This window comes from Cebus imitator, unplaced genomic scaffold (genome assembly GCF_001604975.1).
Source record: "Cebus imitator isolate Cc_AM_T3 unplaced genomic scaffold, Cebus_imitator-1.0 Scaffold18, whole genome shotgun sequence".
Lineage (NCBI taxonomy): Eukaryota > Metazoa > Chordata > Mammalia > Primates > Cebidae > Cebus > Cebus imitator.
In genome coordinates, this window is record NW_016107333.1 from 12060874 (window position 1) to 12080265 (window position 19392).

General features: G+C 37.6%; 1 protein-coding gene across 6 annotated transcripts in view; it reads right to left on the reverse strand.

The window, feature by feature from the left end:
* Window positions 1-5684: 5684 nt before the first annotated feature.
* Window positions 5685-19392, reverse strand: part of LOC108294043 (centrosomal protein of 83 kDa) — a 144126-nt gene continuing 130418 nt past the window's right edge. For 5 of the 6 annotated variants that reach the window (XM_037733739.1, XM_037733738.1, XM_017515784.2 and 2 more), the window contains 4 exons: window positions 14159-14290; window positions 7643-7757; window positions 6130-6274; window positions 5685-6016 (listed from right to left, as the gene is read on the reverse strand). In XM_037733739.1, coding sequence (XP_037589667.1) covers window positions 5845-6016; window positions 6130-6274; window positions 7643-7757; window positions 14159-14290 — 564 coding nt within the window. In that variant the 3' untranslated portion in view covers window positions 5685-5844. The remainder of the gene's footprint in view (window positions 6017-6129; window positions 6275-7642; window positions 7758-14158; window positions 14291-19392) is intronic. The other variant, XM_017515775.2, reaches the window with a different exon arrangement.

A 19392-nucleotide genomic window follows, 5' to 3' on the forward strand; every position in this document is an offset into this window, starting at 1 on the left:
GCACCTTTAATCCCAATTACCTCGGAGGCAGAGGTTGCAGTGAGCCGAGAAGGCGCCACTGCCCTCCAGCCTGGTGACAGCAAGGCTCACTCTAAAACAACAAAAAAAAAAAAAAAAAAAAAAAAAGAAGACACCATGCTAAGTAAAATAACCCAATTAAAAAAAAAAATCAATACTGTTTGATTCCACTTACAAAGGTACATAAAGTAGTCAAAAATCATAAAAGACAGAAAGTGAAATGGTGATTGTCAGGGGCTGGGAGGATGGGGAGTTACTATTTAATGAGTACAGAGTTTCAGTTTTACAAGGTGAAAAGAACTCTGAAGATGGATGGTAATGATGGTTCCACATTATGACTGTATTCAATACCACTGAATTGTGCACTTAAAAACAGTTAAGATGGGGAATTTTATTTTTATATATATTTTATCAATTTTTAAAAATCGAGAAAAAAATTAATGAAATCCCAATAAGTTTACCAACAAATGTTTTTATGGAGCTAGACATTAATATTCAAGTTGATATGAAAAAGCAAACATACAATAATAGCTAGGAAAATACTGAAACATAAAAACTATAAGAACCAAGCACCACAACTGGACATTAAAGCATACTATATGGCTCCATAATTAAAATACTGTAATAATGGTACAGGCGCCTCAAGTCCCAACTACTTGGGAGGCTGAGACAGGAGGACTGAGTTCAGGAGTTCAATGTTACAGTGAGCCATGATCATACATTCTAGCCTGGGCAACAGAGAAAGACCCTGTCTCTAAATAAAAATTAAAGCAAAATTATTTTTTAAAAAATTGTAAAATGGCACATGAACAGATAACCAGATCAGTGAAATAGAACAGAAAGCCCAGAAATATACAAAGTATATATGGAAATTAAAAATACAATAAAAGTATTATCATGAATCACTAGGGCAAAAACAGGTTTTTAATAAAAGCGTGGGACAATCAATTAGCCGTTTAGAAAAAACAAATCCATACCTCACAGCATACAAGGAATACACTTCAAACAGATCAGAGAACTAAATGTAAAAAATGAAACCATACAAGCAAAAAGAAGTGAATTCCCCTTTAACCTCAGTTCAGGGAGAGACTACTAACTCTGACTTAATACCCAGAGGCAATAGCAGATTAAATTTGATTACATAATAAAAATTTTTGCATGGCAAAAAAATAACAGAAGCAAAGTTAGAAGACTGCTGACACACTCTGGGAGAAAATATCTGCAGCATAATCCTAATATATAAAGAACTCTTAAAAAGCAAGGTCATTTAATAAATTTTTTAAGCAAGGGAAGAAAAGTCAAAGAAACCAAGCACAGTAGGGAAAGACAAGAACAAACAATTCATCCAAAAAAAGATATTAAAATGACCCTTAAACACATGAAACATTGTTCAACCTCATTTATGAGAAATGCAAATTAAACTACACTAAGATGCAAAGTGGTACAATTCTCTTGGATGGAAATTTGACAATATGTAACAAAACTGCATATGAATTTATCTTTTGACCCACCTATTTATTTCAGGAATTCACCCTCCAGAAAATGAAAATATTTACATGTACAACATTACTGATTGCATCACTAGTTGTAATCACAAAATACTGGAGGCCAGGCTCAGTGGCTCAACACCTATAATCTCAGTACTTTGAGAGGCCAAGGTGGGCAGATCACCTAAGGCCAGGAGTTCGACACCAGCCTGGCCAACACAGTGAACCCCATCTCTACTAAAAATACAAAAATCAGTTGGTCATGGTGGCACATGCCTGTAATCCCAGCTACTCGGGAGGCAAGAGAATTGCTTGAATCCTGGAGGCAGAGGTTGCAGTGGGCCAAGACTGCCCCACTGCCCTCTAGTCTGGGTGACAGAGACTGTCTCAAAAAAAAAAAAAAAAAAAGAAAGAAAAGAAAGTGGTCTGTTTCGTAGTCAGCCCTTTGTAAATCAAATAGCAAGACTCAGAGCCTTGCTATTTGATTTATGAGGGCGCAGTGCAGTTCTCCCAACTGGTAGTTCCTAGTTCCCCTGAGACACCCCACCCACCTCAACCAGACCAGGGGCTTCACTCTTGGCCCAGCAGGGTCTTTGTAATCTGACACCACCAATCTGCTCTCAGAAACGGCCGTCCTCTTTTCCTCCGAGATTCCCATTCTTGCAGACTGCCTTGTTTGCTCAGGTGTTCAGAGTGTTTTGAAGCTTCCGCTCCACGGGCCCCAGAACCCCACGCTGTAGCCCAGAGCAAGGTCTCCGGTTAAAGCACGAAGTAGGCAATCCTACCCCAGTCGCCAGTTATCAAGCCCCTACTGCTCTAAGTTCTTCATTTATTCCTGCAGGGAAGTGGGCACTTCTGGTCTGGTGAATTGCCCATGTCCTACCTCAAATAGTGAAGCTGGGGTGCAAGGCCTGTTCTGTGTGTCCCCCTACCCTTAAAGACCACAATTTCTAGAGCAACTTCAATTCATTAACAGCTGCACCCTCTGTGAGATCCAAGGGGCTTTAGATGCAAAGCCCTTGACTTGTGTATTATACTCAGCCCACCCACAAACTGTAAGAGATAGGCATCACTAGCCCCACTTTATAGACGAGAAAACTCGTGCTCAGAGAGGCTTGGTAAATCTCTTGAGATCACACAGCAATTCAAGGCACAAGCTCTGGCCCATGTGCCTTTCTTGAGACTCAGAAGGTCTGCTCCCCTGAACCGGGAAGGCTCAGTGGGAAAGTCAGGGAAGCGGACTTGTGTCTACCCTGTCTTTCTCCTCCCCTTGAGTTTCTTTCACTGTCTTATCAGCTGTGGGGTGGATTACGGTTCCCGGCCAGCAAGCCTTACAAAGCAGGCAGCTCAGGTTTTCTCTGATATCGGCAATGGCTGGGCTGGCCTGTTAGAAGATTAGCAGTGAATTAACCCGCTGGGGAGGAGGCGTCTACCACACCGTCCAACTCCTGGCTGAAGGTTTCCAGCACAGCTTAGCAGCTAAGGCAGGGGACTCACTTTAAGATCTCATTGTCTCAGGCAAAAAATAGTGTTGACATCCTTGTCTTTTATCCCTTAACTTTATATTTAATGATAATTCTGGTTGATCTGATGGTAATTAAGTACCCGTGACGTTCTGAGCAATTCTTATGGATTAACTCATACATAATCACAGAAACTCTACCGCATCAGTGTTATTAGCATGCCCACATTACAGATGAGAAAACTGAGTTAAGATTCCAGAGCCTGCCAAAATTCTACAGTGAGCAAGTGGCAACCCCGGGATTCGTGCCAGGCTGTCTGGCTCCAGAGCTACCTTCGTAACCACTGTGGACCGCCCAGGCCCCTTCAGTCCCCTCATCTCCAGGGTCCATGTCAACCTCCATCTGGTTCTGGAGTGGCCTCCAGTCTTTCCCTCCTAGATATCCTCCATGCAGCAGCTGGAGGACCCTTCTGAAATGCAGATCTGACTGGACCTCTGACCTGTGTCCACTGGCTTCCAGAGGAAGCTTGTCCCCGTCACTTAGCACCCCAGGGCTCTCCTAATGTCAACAGCTGGCACGAGTGCTCCCTGTGTGCCTGGCCCTGTGCACAGAACTGTGTGTGCCTCAAGAACAGAAGATCAAACACCGCATGTTCTCACTCATAGGTGGGTGTTGAACAATGAGAACACATGGACACAGGGAGGGGAGCATCACACACTGGGGTCTGTCGGGGGGGAAATAGGGGAGGGACAGTGGGGGGTGAGGAGCTGGGGAGAGATAGCATGGGGAGAAATGCCAGATATAGGTGATGGGGAGGAAGACAGCAAATCACACTGCCATGTGTGTACCTATGCAACAATCTTGCATGTTCTTCATATGTACCCCAAAACCTAAAATGCAAAAAAAAAAAAGAACTGTGTGTGCCTTATTGTAAGGTGGTCCTCATGACANCCATGTAGATATTCCAAATGCTCAATATATTAATAAATAAAACAAACAAGGATGGGGTATGGACTCAAAATGGAATCGAACAGAAAAAGTAAACCTGCTTATAAGTGAATAACAAACCACATTGAAGGAGAATTTGAGAAAAATCCTAAGTAACTTTGGAAAACAGTATTTTGACTATACACTCTAAGGATAAAGACAAAAAGAACTATACACAAATATTACACATAAGTTAATAGGTTTGCTTTTCATTGAGTAATAAGTTAGCAATTCCAAAACAACTCTGTATTCTAGGACTGAGGAAATAAGCAAATACAGTATGAATAATGAATGCTGGTTTTCTGTCAAAAGAATTGCAAGTATGAAAAGAGGAAGGCCAGAATGAACTCCATGGTGCTGGAAGAGAACTGGGAATACCAATGTAAACTCAAGATAATTAATATAGAGAGAAAAATAAAGAAATAGATATAAATGTGTACCTTTCAGCTCACTCAGTTCACTGGGAGGACCTAGAAGCAATTGACTCTCTAGTACCAATAGCATATCTAGAGCTGAGATTTTGGTTTCTAAATACCATTCTCCAATTAAAAAGGAATCAAAGCACCTCAGATAAATGATTAATTTCAGGGTTAAGGCAGTGAAAGTGAAAGAGAACCACAGAATAGAACATCCTGTAATGACAGAAAAATGTCTCAATAAATGGTGGGATTATGTCAAAAGGACATGGGATTCAACTTGGAAAGATCTTCAAATAGCCAAATCTGAGAAAAGTTGAGCAATAAAATAACAAAATATTATAATCTATAGAAAAAATAAGAATGTATAAATCCATAATGATATAAATACAACATTCAGAGGAAAAGGGAAAGTTCTTCCTTTCAGGAGTATTTCAAATAATAAATGAGGAAAGATAATAGAAATAGATCATCATTTGGCAAATGCTAGAGTAATAATTGTTCCAGGTAAGAATTATCAATGGATACTAACATTAATGGAAGAATGTATAAAGGGAAAATTTGATGAGAATATTTACAGAGTCTCGAAATATATGGGCAGCCACGAGATAATTACATATTACAAAGGGGAAAAAAAGTAGTAATTTTATTGGGGAAAAATCTGGCAAACACTAACTTAACCAAGTGACCAAGGTTAAAATCTCCAGTTCAGGGGCCAAATCATGAACCTCCTGATATGATGCACTGAGGACACATGACTTCACTGTTTTGCTAAAAACGCATAAACTGAATTTAATCATGAAAAATGCAATACAAAACCAAACTGAGAGAAGATATACAAAATACTGACAAGTATTCATACGTTCCAGATTAAAAGTAACTAAACACAATGTGTGATTCTGGATTGGGTTTTAGGCCAAAAAAAGGACATCAGTGTGACAACTGGTAAAATCTGAATATAGTTAATAGGTTTTATAATAGTAATATCTGATTTCCTGATTATATTCATGATGATAATTTCATTTTGTTTTGTTTTGGTTTTTTTGAGACAGAGTCTCGCTCTGTTGCCCAGGCTGGTGTGCAGTGGAACGGATCTCAGCTCACTGAAATGTCCACCACCCAGGTTCAAGCAATTCTCCTGCCTCAGCCTACCCAGTAGCTGGGATTACAGGCACCCACTACCATGCCCAGCTAATTTTTTATATTTTTAGTAGAGACAGGGTTTCACCATGTTGGTCAGGCTGGTCTTTAACTCCTGACCTCGTGACCTACCTACCTGCCTCATCTCCCAAAGTGCTGGGATTACAGACATGAGCTACCATGCCCAGCCTCATGTTAATTTCTTAATCTTACTATAATATGGTTACATAACATATTCGTATTTGAGAGATCAGGGTGAAGGGCACATGGGAATTCTTTGAACTACTTGTACATCATTTTGTTAACTCTGACATTATTTCAACATGAAAAATTTTAAATGTATATGCTATATAACCTAATACTCTGAAGTTCCTTCCTGGTGATCTCTTCTGCCATCTGTGAAGCCCGCAATTTCTCTTCATACTGATCTTTTTCAGATTGCCTCCAGACATCATGTTCCACTTTCATTTTCTCCAAATCTGCTAATTTGTTCTCAAGTTCTAACCTAAAACAACAGATCACAATTATGTTACAAAAACTATAATAAAGATGATATGACAGCAAAATGTTTTCAGCTGCAAGGATATTTAAGTCAAACTAAGGTAATTAAGTACTTACTTTTCATCTTGCAATACCACAAGTTTTTGATAACCTTCTTCTTTGGCAGCTTGTACTTTACGTATTAATTCACGATCCTTTTCTACTAAAAGTGCTTTGTGGTGTTCAACAGCTGCTTTGAGAATTTCATTGTCTGACTGTAGTCCTAGTGTTTTTTAAGGAGAAAAACTTACTACAGTCAATGTTATTAAGATGAAAAATCACATTTAACAGCAAGTGTTCATAAGCTGGTAAGACAACTAAAACAATGTAGGAAGTCTCTATGAAAATATATTTTTACCAATCCTTACATCATAAATAAACTCTCTTAAAATAAGAATGAAACAGACTAAAACTTAGAGCTAATTTTCTGGTCACGAATTTAGTGCATACAAAAAAAACGAATTTAGTTTTGTAGTTCCAGCTACAAAAACTTTAATTAAAGGTTATATACATTTACTCATTCGAACATTGAGAGTTGAGATCAACCTGGATGAAAACCAGAGGTTTACTTACTTCACCTCTAAAGGGGTTCTGTGACCTAAGCGTCTAAGACAGCATCATAACAAAGCTGGCCGATAGCAGAGAGAATTAAACCACAAAACCATTCAAAACCTATTGATTCTAGAATTGCAAGATTTCTAGCAGAAGTATAAATAACATGGATACTTTCAAGTTTGAACAGTGAATTCAGAAATCTTTGTGATGTAATGGCAAGTACTTTGCAGATGTAATAACTAAAACAAATTCACATTAAAAGTAAAAACAAAGAGGACCATTCTTTAAGTTCCTAAAAAAATTTCACTCCCTAACTCTATGGAAATCCATGAGTCACCAAATAGAAATTAATAATTGGAAAAAATAATTCATAGCAGCCAGGTAGGGTGTTAGCACCTGTAGTTCCAGCTACTGAGGAGGCTTAAGCAGGAGGATCATTTGAGCCCAGGAGTTCAAGGCTAGCCTGGGCAACATGGTGAGACTCCATTTCAAAACATAAAAGGCATTCATCATAAACTGCCTGAAACGAGTTCAACTACAGACCAACTCAACCATAGCTAAAGAGGAAGCCTGATGAGATGGATGTTCTAAGATTAAACTGAAACTTAAAAATAAGCCTACCTCTGCACTAGGCTACAGTAAAAGGCCTAGGGTCTACATCAAAAAAAATTTTAACTGAAAAAAAATTAAGCCTGGAACCCAATTATCTTCCTTGCATTCTCTAGACTTAAAATGTCCAGGGACTGTTAACTACACGATAAATAGATTTAAAATTTATAAATCAGGAAGTATGGCATCCCATTTACAAAGTTCACTTATATATCCAATACCTATGACATAAACATAAGACTGATTTTATACAGGTTATATATTACAATGAACAAAACACTCAACACACAATAAAAAAATTTCATATGTGCTCCAAGATTAAAAATGAATTAAGTGAAAATCTGGAAATAAAAATTCAGTTTCAACTGTTTTAATAATTTGAGTTCATATCTGAAAATCAGCAGCAGCATGGGAAATCATGTATTACCATCCAGGTCACTTTGAATCTTATTCTTTTCTTTTTCTAGCTCACTCTTAGCTCTTGCTGCCTCCAGTTTGATGTCTGTTATTTCTAGTTTGTTTGAATGTTTAAGTTCTTTTACCTGTTGATAATTAAAAATTAAAATTACTATTGGTCATTTTCTTGCCATTCAAAACTTAACCGAAAACATAAGTAGAAATGAGAAAATGCTTTGGTAGTAAAGTAGAGTCTTACTACCTTCCAAGAAGAAAAAAGTGTCAGTGCCTAGAATAGTACTTCATATAAGGAGACATCAAGAAAACATTCTCCCAACAGAACCAAGGTATTTCTTTATGAATATCTGTGTATGATCCTCTGGCTTAATCTTGCCTTAAAGACTTAATTAAAGTATCTAAAATCAAATGCTCAATGACTGGGAAATCTGCAGAGAAAAAAAAAACCTGAATCTTTTCAAATTTTTTAATTTTTTTTTTTTTTTGAGTCGCAGTCTCACTGTGTCACCAGGCTGGAGTGCAGTGGCATGATCTTGGCTCACTGCAATCTCTGCCTCCCAGGTTCAAGTGGTTCTCCTGCCTCCGCCTCCCAAGTTGCTGGGATTACAGGCACACACCACCACCCCTGGCTAATATTTGTATTTTTAGTAGAGATGGGGTTTCACCATGTTGGCCAGGATGGTCTCGATCTCCTGACCTTGTGATCCCCCTGCCTCGGCCTCCCAAAGTCCTGGAATTACAGGTGTGAGCCACCGGGCCTTGCCAATTTTTTTAAATTTTTAAAAGACAGGGTCTCACTATGTCATCCAGGCTGAAGTATAGTGGCATAATCATAGCTCACTTTAACTTCAAATTCCTGGGCTCAAGTGATCCTCTCTCCTCAGCATTCCAAGTAGCTGTCCGGACTAAAGGTGCATACCACTACACTCAGATAATTCTTCAATTTTTTTTGTAGAGATGGGGTCTTGCTATGCTGATCAGGCTGATCTAAAACTGTGGTCTCAAGTAGTCCTCCTGAGTTGGCCTCCCAAAGTCCTAGGATTACAGGTGTGATCCATGGCACTTGGCCTGAAACCTTCCTTTAAAAAAGTGTCCACAGCTGACATAGTAACTTGCACTTAAAATCCCAGCTACTAAAGAGGCTGCAGCAGAAGGAGTGTTTGAGGTCTCATGGTGGAGATCAGCCTGGGCAACACAGTGAGACCCTTTCTCTAAAAAAAAATTTTTTTAATTATCCAGACATGACATGACCCTTAGTCCCAACCACTGAGGAGACTGAGGTAAGAGATCACTTGAGTCTAGGGGTTTGAGGCCACAGTTAACTATGATTATGCCAATGTACTCCAGCCTGGGTGACAGGGTGAGACCCTGTCTCTAAAAAAATTAACCCCTAAAATTAAATTTAAGAATAAAAAATGTGTTGGGGACAAAGAAGGCACTCTAGGTAGAAGGAACAGCATATAAAATGTTATTATATGTATAACATCACATGGTCTGCTCTTAAAACAAGCTATGTATTACATGTAGAGCACCAGATGATATGAAATCTGTGGGGGAATGGCAGGAAACAAACTTTACATGCCATGCAAAAGGGCTGTTTTTCATGTTAGCTGTTAAAGGTGGCACAATTAACTCTAATGCAAATGTGTTGGCTTAAGAAACTAAAGGTAAATAAATCAATTAAGAGGCAAGGAATGAATAAAGGAAGGAAAAAGAAGAATCAATTGAATCTGGTGACAAAATAGTGTTATGTGTACAGATACATGTCTGTGTGCGCATGTGCACAAGTATGAGGTAGAGGTCGGGGCAGGAACAATCATAAATCATCCACATTCATTTTCCATAGCCCTCCTCTTTGGTTAGGAGCTTCTAAAATTAGATATACTCATATAATAAGGATTTACTCAATCAAACATAAAAGTTAGATTAACCTGTTTTCTATTATCTGAATATATAAAACTATGGAATCTATAAATATATGCAAGTCAAATATAGAAAATGTGAGATGGTAGAAACAGAAAAGTAAAAGACAATTTACTCAGAGTCCAATAAAACCCCATAAAAACTGGAGTTGGGAGTTAGACACAAATCAAAAAGAGGTCCTAAAGCCAAAGAGGGCAAGGACAAGAAATAGAAGTGTCTAAGGGAAGAGACTCCATCAACAAAAGGTCCTGAAAGTGTTTCAAGAAATAGTTTCACGCAAAATCCTCATTTAAAGGAAATAAACAGAAAAATGAGTACTGCCTTTGTACTGCTAACTACAGTAAGACATCCCTCCAAATTATCTCATAGATTTTTAAATGACTGTACATAAAATGGTGGCCTTGTGCTGACATTGTTTTGCATTTTTTTTATTATTATTATTTTTTTTTTTGAGATGGAGTCTCACTCTGTCGCCCAGGCTGGAGGGCAGTGCGCGATCTTGGTCCACTGCAACCTCCGCCTCCCAGATTCAAGCAGTACTCTGCCTCAGCCTCCCGAGTAGCTGGGATTACAGGTGCCTGCCACAACACCTGGCTAAGTTTTTGTATTTTTAGTAGAGATGGGGTTTCACCCCCTTGGCCAGGCTGGTCTTGAACTCCTGACATTGTGATCTACCTGCCTCAGCCTCCCAAAGTGAGCCACTGAGCCCAGACTGCATTTTTAATTCCCCTGTGGAAGTAATTTTCTGTAAAAACAAGTTTTATAAAATGATGTTTAACTACATGAAAGCAGCTGAGAATTTATTTTAATACCTAAACTTTCTGTAGGTTAAGTTTTACTACATTCTGATTTCATGGACAGAGAGAATTTAAATTATAAATACCATAAAATTTCAAAGAAATATAATTACAAAGAAAATGCAATCACTATGACAAATGTAATTATAATCTGCTATTATATACTAACTGAAAAAATTAAGAATGACACAGCATTTCATTAACAAACATACTCTAGCTGTATGAGGTAGAAACTTAGAGCCATCTTATTTCATAGGAAATTGATTCATCTCATGGTAACTCCAAGAACTACAAAAACTTATTTCTTATTCATTCCACCCTATGATTTATTGAAATGAGAAGACATTTTTCACTAATCTATAATTATTGAAAATGAAAGAACACCAGATAGGAAGTCAAGCAACAAGTGAGGTCTGTCTTCAGGCCTACTTTTGCTGTTAAACTAGTGGTACATGCTCAAGCAATTTACCTGTCCTCTCTGCATTCAAATTTATTCATTTATGGATCTTAAGTTTTTCTTTATTGCCCTATTTCTATATCCTAACATTATCAGTACACTTATACAAACCCTGTTAACTTCCTAAAAATACACTAAATGGAATGTTATTTACTTAAAATAGTGTATGAAAATTTATTACCTAGTAATGACAAATAATAGCACTTTTCTATAGTAATCTTAACAAAATTACAGTTACAATGCAGTTTCTTTCTGCCGCTAGATCCCTGGTTCTTATTCTTCTTTGTGTCAAATTCCAAATCCTAGGAAAATTAAGAATCTTTTTTTAAACAAAAATGCTCCTGTTAAAATGTTACATAAAATTTCAAGTGATTCATGGTCTTCTGAAGCTCCACTGGACCAAGTCACCCTGTTCTTCACAAAATATTTGCCATGTAGATTCTAGCCTTTATGTTGTGAATTTGCTTTATGTTTTTGACACAATGTAAGTATTCAGATATTACTACTAACAAAACTTTAATAAATGTCAAAAATGGCAATACTGGGCACTTTACAGGGGGGCACATACAGAAAGACACACAAGAACACTGTATATATAAGCAAGAAATGGAAATATAGTTGAAAATATATATTACCTAAGCAGCTCTGGATACAGATTCCAAAGCGACAGTATTTAAATCCTGATCTTTTTCTAAGTTCTAAGATGTTATTACCTCATTAACTTAGGTAAATAAGGATAACTTTATTGGATGGCTTCCTTAAAACTATCTTTTATTGGCATTCTAAAGATGAAAATCTTATTAGTTAACTAGAAAAATTTATCTCACTGAATGTGAAATCTCTTTAAGGTCATCATTTTCAAGCCATCTTTGGTAATACCTTTTAATCCAAGTCATTGATACTCATACTGATAGAACTTTGTTCTAAAATCTGCCAAACATTTACAAATTTGAATAATTTAGACAAACACACCCCAGGTGTTCCTTTGCACTGCAAACAACCATTTGCTAGAATTGCAAAATGTTGATAAAAATTTCAAGTTGCAAAGAAAACTGTGGCAGTCATGTTTGAAATATTAAAATTTACCCTTCTAATGGAATCTTTACATGTAAGACTTCAAATGAAACTTGGTTTGTCTACAGTTGAAGGGTAGTATTTAATACTCCATTTATATGCAAAATAATGCAAATTGTGCCTTAACAAAGACAGGCAACTCTTGGCAATGTATGTTAATAAACAAGCACAGAGAAATAAATAATACTATACCAGACTGCTGTTTTTTCTTCAGTAGAGTAGGAGAAATCACCTATGCTCTAACTCCAAAAGGAAGGAGTAATAGAGAAGAGTATATATACGGAAAAAAGAAAAAAAATCAGGGTCAGCACACAGGTGAGCCAGGGAGCTCAGGTAAAATGTACTGCATGAAAAGTATTAGACTTGGTGACCCCCAAGAGAGAAACCACAGTAGAAGCCAGCATATCCGATGTCCTATTGCTACATCTGTGGTTCCAATTATTCCAGCAGCGTAGTCTGGCAACTCAGGTCAAGAACAATGTGCTGCAAATACTAGGTACTCAATATTATTTTACAAAATTGAAACTAATTTATATTGGAATTAGAAGAAAAGCATGATAACTCCCTGTATCCCTAAATTTAATTATTTGTGTTTTGTATCTATTTTTTGTATACTCTGTAATTATAAGCGTTCAATGTATATCTGTTGAATATATAATCTACTTACAGTTAATCAGAAGGCAATCAAATTATTTCCCAGCAGTTCTTACACTGTCTTCGTAGGCTAAAAGGTTTCTTAGAGATATAAGGAAATTGGGTCATAATGATATTAGGTAACTTGCCTAAGGTTACACACAGTTATTGAGACAGTGGGATATAGACTAGTCAATGGATTAAAAATTATGTATTCTTTATGTTATAATATTTTCTTATTTAAGGATATCACTAGTATATAATCACTGCAATTATCATTTTCATCATCAGCTACATTTAATTTTTGCCACAACTCGATAAGGTTAAGTGTTAGTCCCATTTTACAGACAAGGGCACTGAAGTTTCAGAGAGATGGTGAACTGCCCAAGGTCACAGAGCTTTATTAAGGGAAAAATCAGAATTTGAAAAATCCAGTCTGTTAAGGAGAATATAAATGTAGATTATGCTGCTACTACTAATTTATTCATTGAAGAATTGATTGATTGATTGATTGATTGATTGACAGAGTCTCACTCTGTCGACAGGCGCCAGGCTGGAGTGCAGTAGCACGATCTCGGCTCACTGCAACCTCCGCCTCCCAGGTTCAAACAATTCTCCTGCCTCAGCCTCCTGAGTAGCTGGGACTACAGGCGCACGCCACCACACCCAGCTAATTTTTCTATTTTTAGTAGAGACAGGGTTTCACCATATTGGCCAGGATGATCTCAATCTCTTGACATTGTGATCCGCCCGCCTCAGCATCCCAAAGTGCTGGGATTACAGGCTTGAGCCGCCGGAAGAAATATTTACTGAGTACCTACTATGTGCCAGCACTGTTCTAGAAGCTGGAAAAACAGTAGTGATGAAAACAATGTCCCTGTTCTCTTGGAGCTTATACTGAGTTGGTGGGAAGGAAAAGGAGAGATCAAAAAAAAAGAAAAACCAAATAACTGTATTGGATAGTATTGAGCATTGATAGCTATGAAGAAAAAGCGGGTAAGGAAGATACAGAGGAAGAAGATGCTATTTTACAATGTGAAGGAAAGCCTCTCTGATTAGGCAACATCTATGGGGTAAGGAAGCAAGTAATGTGGATATGTGAGGGAAGACCGGGCCAAGCTCATACAAGTGCAGAAACCATGAGGAAAATGTGAGTTTGCTCAAAGAGTGAGAAGGCCAAGGGGAGCAAAATGAACAAGAGGAAAAATACGTGATCATGGCTATGAAAAGGCTGCTGGATCCAAATCATACAGAGCTCTGAATGGGTAGAAAGTAGAAAAATCAGTTAGCAACCTAGCATAAAAAAGGTGCCTAGAGAAATCATGGCTTAGACTAGAATGATCACAGTCGATGTGGTAAGAATTGATCAGATTCTGTATATATTTGGAAGGCAGAGTGATAAGATTAAACAAGATTTCAATACAGAGAACTAAACACAAAATTTCTTTGTTATTGTACAGTATTAAGCATTCTAAAGAAGGAAGTAGAGGTGTTAAGATAACATACTCTACTGATCAACATATTTATTTCTTGGAAGGTAGAATATAATAAAACATTTCAGTAAAAAGAAATGAATTATTAAAAATAAAATTTATCATTACATGGTAACAAAAATTCTAAAAAATGAAACAAGCATAAAACTTACTTTACTGGACAATGTATTTATTTCTCGTTCCGCTTTATGCAATTTATTAATTAAACAGGTATTTTGTTCATTGCTTGATTGTAGCTCTTTTTCCAAGTGTTCTGCCCGTAGCTTAGCTGACTGTTTTTCAGCCTTTCATTCAAACAAAATATTTTAAAATTCACTCATTGTTCAAGTACATCAAAATGAAAGCACTATTTAAAATACATTTATAATTATATAAAAATTATTAAAAACCTCAACAGTATTAACATATACCAAAGTAACAAGAATTTTCTCAAATTGGTAGAATCCAAAATTGAAAGACAGTGTTCAAGGAAATATACCACACAGGTATCTAGACAACATATGAATGGCCACCAACAAAATAAAGTTTATATACTTCTCTCATGAAAGTACATAAGTTATTCATCTGATGTCTATTTACACTTAACACTGACTTATTTGAAACATTTTTGGAAGTTTCCAGTCTACAACAGAAGCATATTAGAAAGTAGAAGAGAGGTCTCCTTGATAGTAAGAAATAAAAATTAAATATCTAAAATCAATAATATTTTAAAAGAAACATGGAAAGATAGGATTACAAAATCCTCAGCTAATCTGGAGACTTCTTAAAGTATGAGCAAAGAGGCTCTTGAGAGGTCATGACATAATTAAGATTCTTAATGAAGTCTGTAAACTGTCAAAAAAGTTTCTGGTTGGTAATATTAATAGTACTCTTTCATGAGGGGAGGTGAACTAAAAGCTTTGATAAAAAACATGTCTACTCAACATTTTATACATACACACACACACACACACACACATTATACTTTAAGTTCTGGTGTACATCTGCAGAATGTGCAGGTTACACTGGTATACACGTGCCATGGTGGTTTGCTGCACTCCATCAACCCATCATTTACATCAAGTATTTCTCTTAATACTGTCCCTCCCCTCAACCTCCACCCCCAACAGGCCCTGGTGTGTGATGTTCGCCTCCCTGTGTCCATGTATCCTCATTGTTATGAGTGAGAAGATGCAGTGTTTGGTTTTCTCTTCTTGTGTTAGTCTGCTGAGAATGATGGTTTCCAGCTTTATCTATGTCCCTGAAAAGGATATGGACTCACCCCTTTTTATGGCTGCATAGTATTCCATGGTGTACATGTGCCACATTTTCTTTATCCAGTCTACCTCTGATGGGTATTTGGGTTGGTCCCAAGTCTTTGGTATTGTGAACAGTGTTGCAATAAACATACATGTGCATGCGTCTTTATAGAATGACTTATAATCCTTTGGGTATATACCCAGTAATGGGATTGATGGGTCAAATGGTATTGTTGGTTCTAGTTCCTTGAGGAATTGCCACATTGTCTTTCACAATGGTTGAACTAATTTACACTTCCACCAACAGTCTAAAAATGTTCCTATTTCTCCACATCCTCGCCAGCATCTCTTGTCTCCCAACTTTTTAATGATTGCTCTTCTAACTGGCGTGAGATGGTATTGCAATATGGTTTTCATTTGCATTTCTCTAATGACCAATGATGATGAGCTTTTTTTCCATATGTTTGTTGGCTGCATAAATGTCTTCTTTTAAGAAGTGTCTGTTCATCTCCTTTGTCCACTGTTTGATGGGGTTGTTTTTTTCTTGTAAATTTAATTTTTTTGTAGATTCTGGATATTAGCCCTTTGTCAGATGCACCGATTGCAAAAGTTTTCTCCCATTCTGTAGGTTGCTTGCTCACTCTGATGAGTTTCTTTTGCTGTGCAGAAGCTCTTCAGTTTAATTAGAACCCATTTGTCAATTTTGGCTTTTGTTGCCAATGTTTTTGGTGTTTTAGTCACAAAATCTTTGCCCATGCCTATGCCCTGAATGGCATTGCCTAGGTTTTCTTCTAGGGTTTTTATGGTTCCAGGTCTTATGTTTAAGTGTTTGATCCATCTTGAGTTCACTTTTGTATAAGGTGTAAGGAATGAATCCAGTTTCAGCTTTCTGCATATGGCTAGCCAGTTTTCCCAACACCATTTATTAAGTAGGGAATCCTTTCCCCATTGGTTTTGGTCAGGTTTGTCAAAGATCAAATGGTTGTAGATGTGTGGCGTTATTACTGAGGCCTCTGTTCTGTTCCACTGGTCTACATATCTGTTTTGGTACCAGTACCATGCTGTTTTGGTTACTGTAGCATTGTAGTGTAGTTTGAAGTCAGGTAGCATGATCCCTCCAATTTTGTTCTTTTTGCTTAGGATTGTCTTAGCTATGCAGGCTCTTTTTTGGTTCCATATGAAATTGAAAGAAATTTTTTCCAATTCTGTGAAGAAAGTCAGTGGTAGCTTGATGGGGACAGCATTGAATCCATAAATTGCTTCGGGCAGTACAGCCATTTTCACAATATTGATTCTCCCTAACCCATGAGCATGGAATGCTTTTCCATCTGTTTTTGTCCTCTCTTATTTTCTTTTTATTTATTTATTTTTTTGAGACAGAGTTTCACTTGTTACCCAGGCTGGAGTGCAATGACGTGATCTCGGCTCACCGCAACCTCCGCCTCCTGGGTTCAGGCAATTCTCCTGCCTCAGTCTCCTGAGTAGCTGGGATTACAGGCAAGCGCCATCATGCCCAGCTAATTTTTGGTATTTTTAGTAGAGATGGGGTTTCACCATGTTGACCAGGATGGTCTCGATCTCTTGACCTCATGATTCACCCGCCTCGGCCTCCCAAAGTGCTGGGATTACAGGCGTGAGCCACCGCGCCCGGCTCCCTCTTATTTTCTTGAGCAGCGGTTTCTAGTTCTCCTTGAAGAAGTCCTTCACATCCCTTGTAAGTTGGATTCCTAGGTATTTGATTCTCTTAGTAGCAATTGTGAATGGGAGTTCGCTCATGATTTTGCTCTCTGTTTCTTTTGTACTCTTCTGTACAGAATCTTCTGCAGTCTGTTATTAGTGTATAGGAATGCTCGTGATTTTTACACATTGATTTTGTATCCTGAGACTTTGCTGACGTTGCTTGTCAGCTTAAGGAGATTTGGGGCTGAGACAATGGAGTTTTCTAAGTATACAATCACGTCTTCTGCAAACAAAGACAATTTGACTTCCTCTCTTCCTAACTGAATATGCTTTCTTTCTTTCTCTTGACTGATTGCCTTGGCCAGAACTTCCAATACTATGTTGAATAGAGTGGTGAGAAAGGGCATCCTTGTCCTGTGCCAGTCTGCAAAGGGAATGCTTCCAGCTTTTGCCCATTCAGTATGATATTGGCTGTGGGTTTGTCATAAATAGCTCTTATTATTTTGAGATCATTCCATCAATACCTAGTCTATTAAGAGCTTTTAGCATGAAAAGGTGTTGAACTTTATGAAGGCCTTTTCTGCATCTATTGAGATAATCATGTGTTTTTTATCATTGGTTCTGTTTATCTCATTTCTTCTAGATTTTCTAGTTTATTGTATAGAGGTATGTATAGTATTCTGTCATGGTAGTCTGTAGTTCTGTGGGATCGCTGGTGATAACCCCTTTATCATTTTTTATTGCATCTATTTGATAACTTCTCTCTTTTCTTATTAGTCTGGCTAGCAGTCTATTTTGTTGATCTTTTCAAAAAACCAGTTCCTGGATTCGCTGATTTTTTTTGAAGGATTTTTGGTGTCTTCTATCTCCTTCAGTTCTGCTCTGATCTTATTTCTTGGCTTCTGCTAGGCTTTTGAATTTGTCTGCTCTTGCTTCTTTAGTTCTTTTAATTGTGATGTTAGGGTGTCGATTTTAGATCTTTCCTGCTTTTTCTTGTGGGCATTTACTGCTATAAATTTCCCTCCAAACACTGCTTTAAATGTATCCCAGAGATTCTGGTACATTTTGTCTTTGTTCTCAATGGTTTCAAAGAACATCTTTATTTCTGCCTGCATTTCATTATTTACCCAGTAGTCATTCAGGAGCAGGTTTTTCAGTTACCATGCAGTTGGGCGGTTTTGAGTGAGTTTTTTAAATTCCGAGTTCTAATTTGATTGCACTGTGGTCTTAGAGACTGTTAAGATTTCCATTCTTTGGCATTTGCTGAGGAATGCTTTACTTCCAATTATGTGGTCAGTTTTACAGTAAGTGTGATGTGGCACTGAGAAGAATGCGTATTCTGTTGATTTCGAGTGGAGACTTCTGTAGATGTCTATTAGGTCCACTTGGTTCAGTGCCGAGTTCATGTCCTGATATCCTTATTGATTTTCTCTCTCGTTGATCTGTCTAATATTGACAGTGGGGTGCTAAAGTCTCCAACTATTATTGTTTGGGAGTCTAAGTCACTTTGCAGGTCTCTAAGAACTTGCTTTATAAATATGGGTGCTCTTGTATTGGGTGCATACATATTTAGGACAGTTAGTGCTTCTTGTTGCATTGATCCCTTTACCATTATGTAATGCCCTTCTTTGTGTCTTTTGATCTTTGTTGGTTTAAAGTCTGTTTTATCAGAGAGTAAGATCGCAACTGGTTTTTTGTTTGCTTTTTTTTTTTTTTTTTTCTTTCCATTTGCTTGGTAAATATTCCTCCATCCCTTTATTTTGAGCTTAAGTGTGTCTGTGCGCATGAGATGGGTCTCCTGAATACAGCACACCAATGGGTCTTGTCTCTTTATTCAATCTGCCAGTTTGTGTCTTTTAATTGGGGCACTTAGCTGACTTACATTTAACGTTAATATTGTTATGTGTGAATTTGATCCGTCGTTATGGTGCTAGCTGGTTATTTTGCCCGTTAGTTGATGCAGTTTCTTTATAGCGTTGATGGTCTTTACAATTTGGTGTGCTTTTGCAGTGGCTGGTAGAGATTATTCCTTTCCATATTTAGTCCTTCCTTCAGGAGCTCTTGTAAGGCTAGCCTGGTGGTGACAAAATCTCTCAGCATTTGCTTGCCTGTAAAGGATTTTATTTCTCCTTCACTTATGAAGCTTAGTTTTGCTGGATATGAAATTCTGGGTTGAAAATTATTTTCTTTAAGAATGTTGAATATTGATCCCCACTCTCTTCTGGCTTGTAGTTTTTCTGCCGAGATCTCCACTGTTAGTCTGATAGGCTTCCCTTTGTGGGTGACCCGGCCTTTCTCTCTGGCTGCCCTTAACATTTTTTCCTCCATTTCAACCTTGGTAAATCTGACTATTATGTGTCTTGGGGTTGCCCTTCTCAAGTAGTATCTTTGTGGTGTTCTCTGTATTTCCTGAATTTGAAGGTTGGCCTGCCTTGCTAGGTTAGGGAAGTTCTCCTGGATAATTTCCT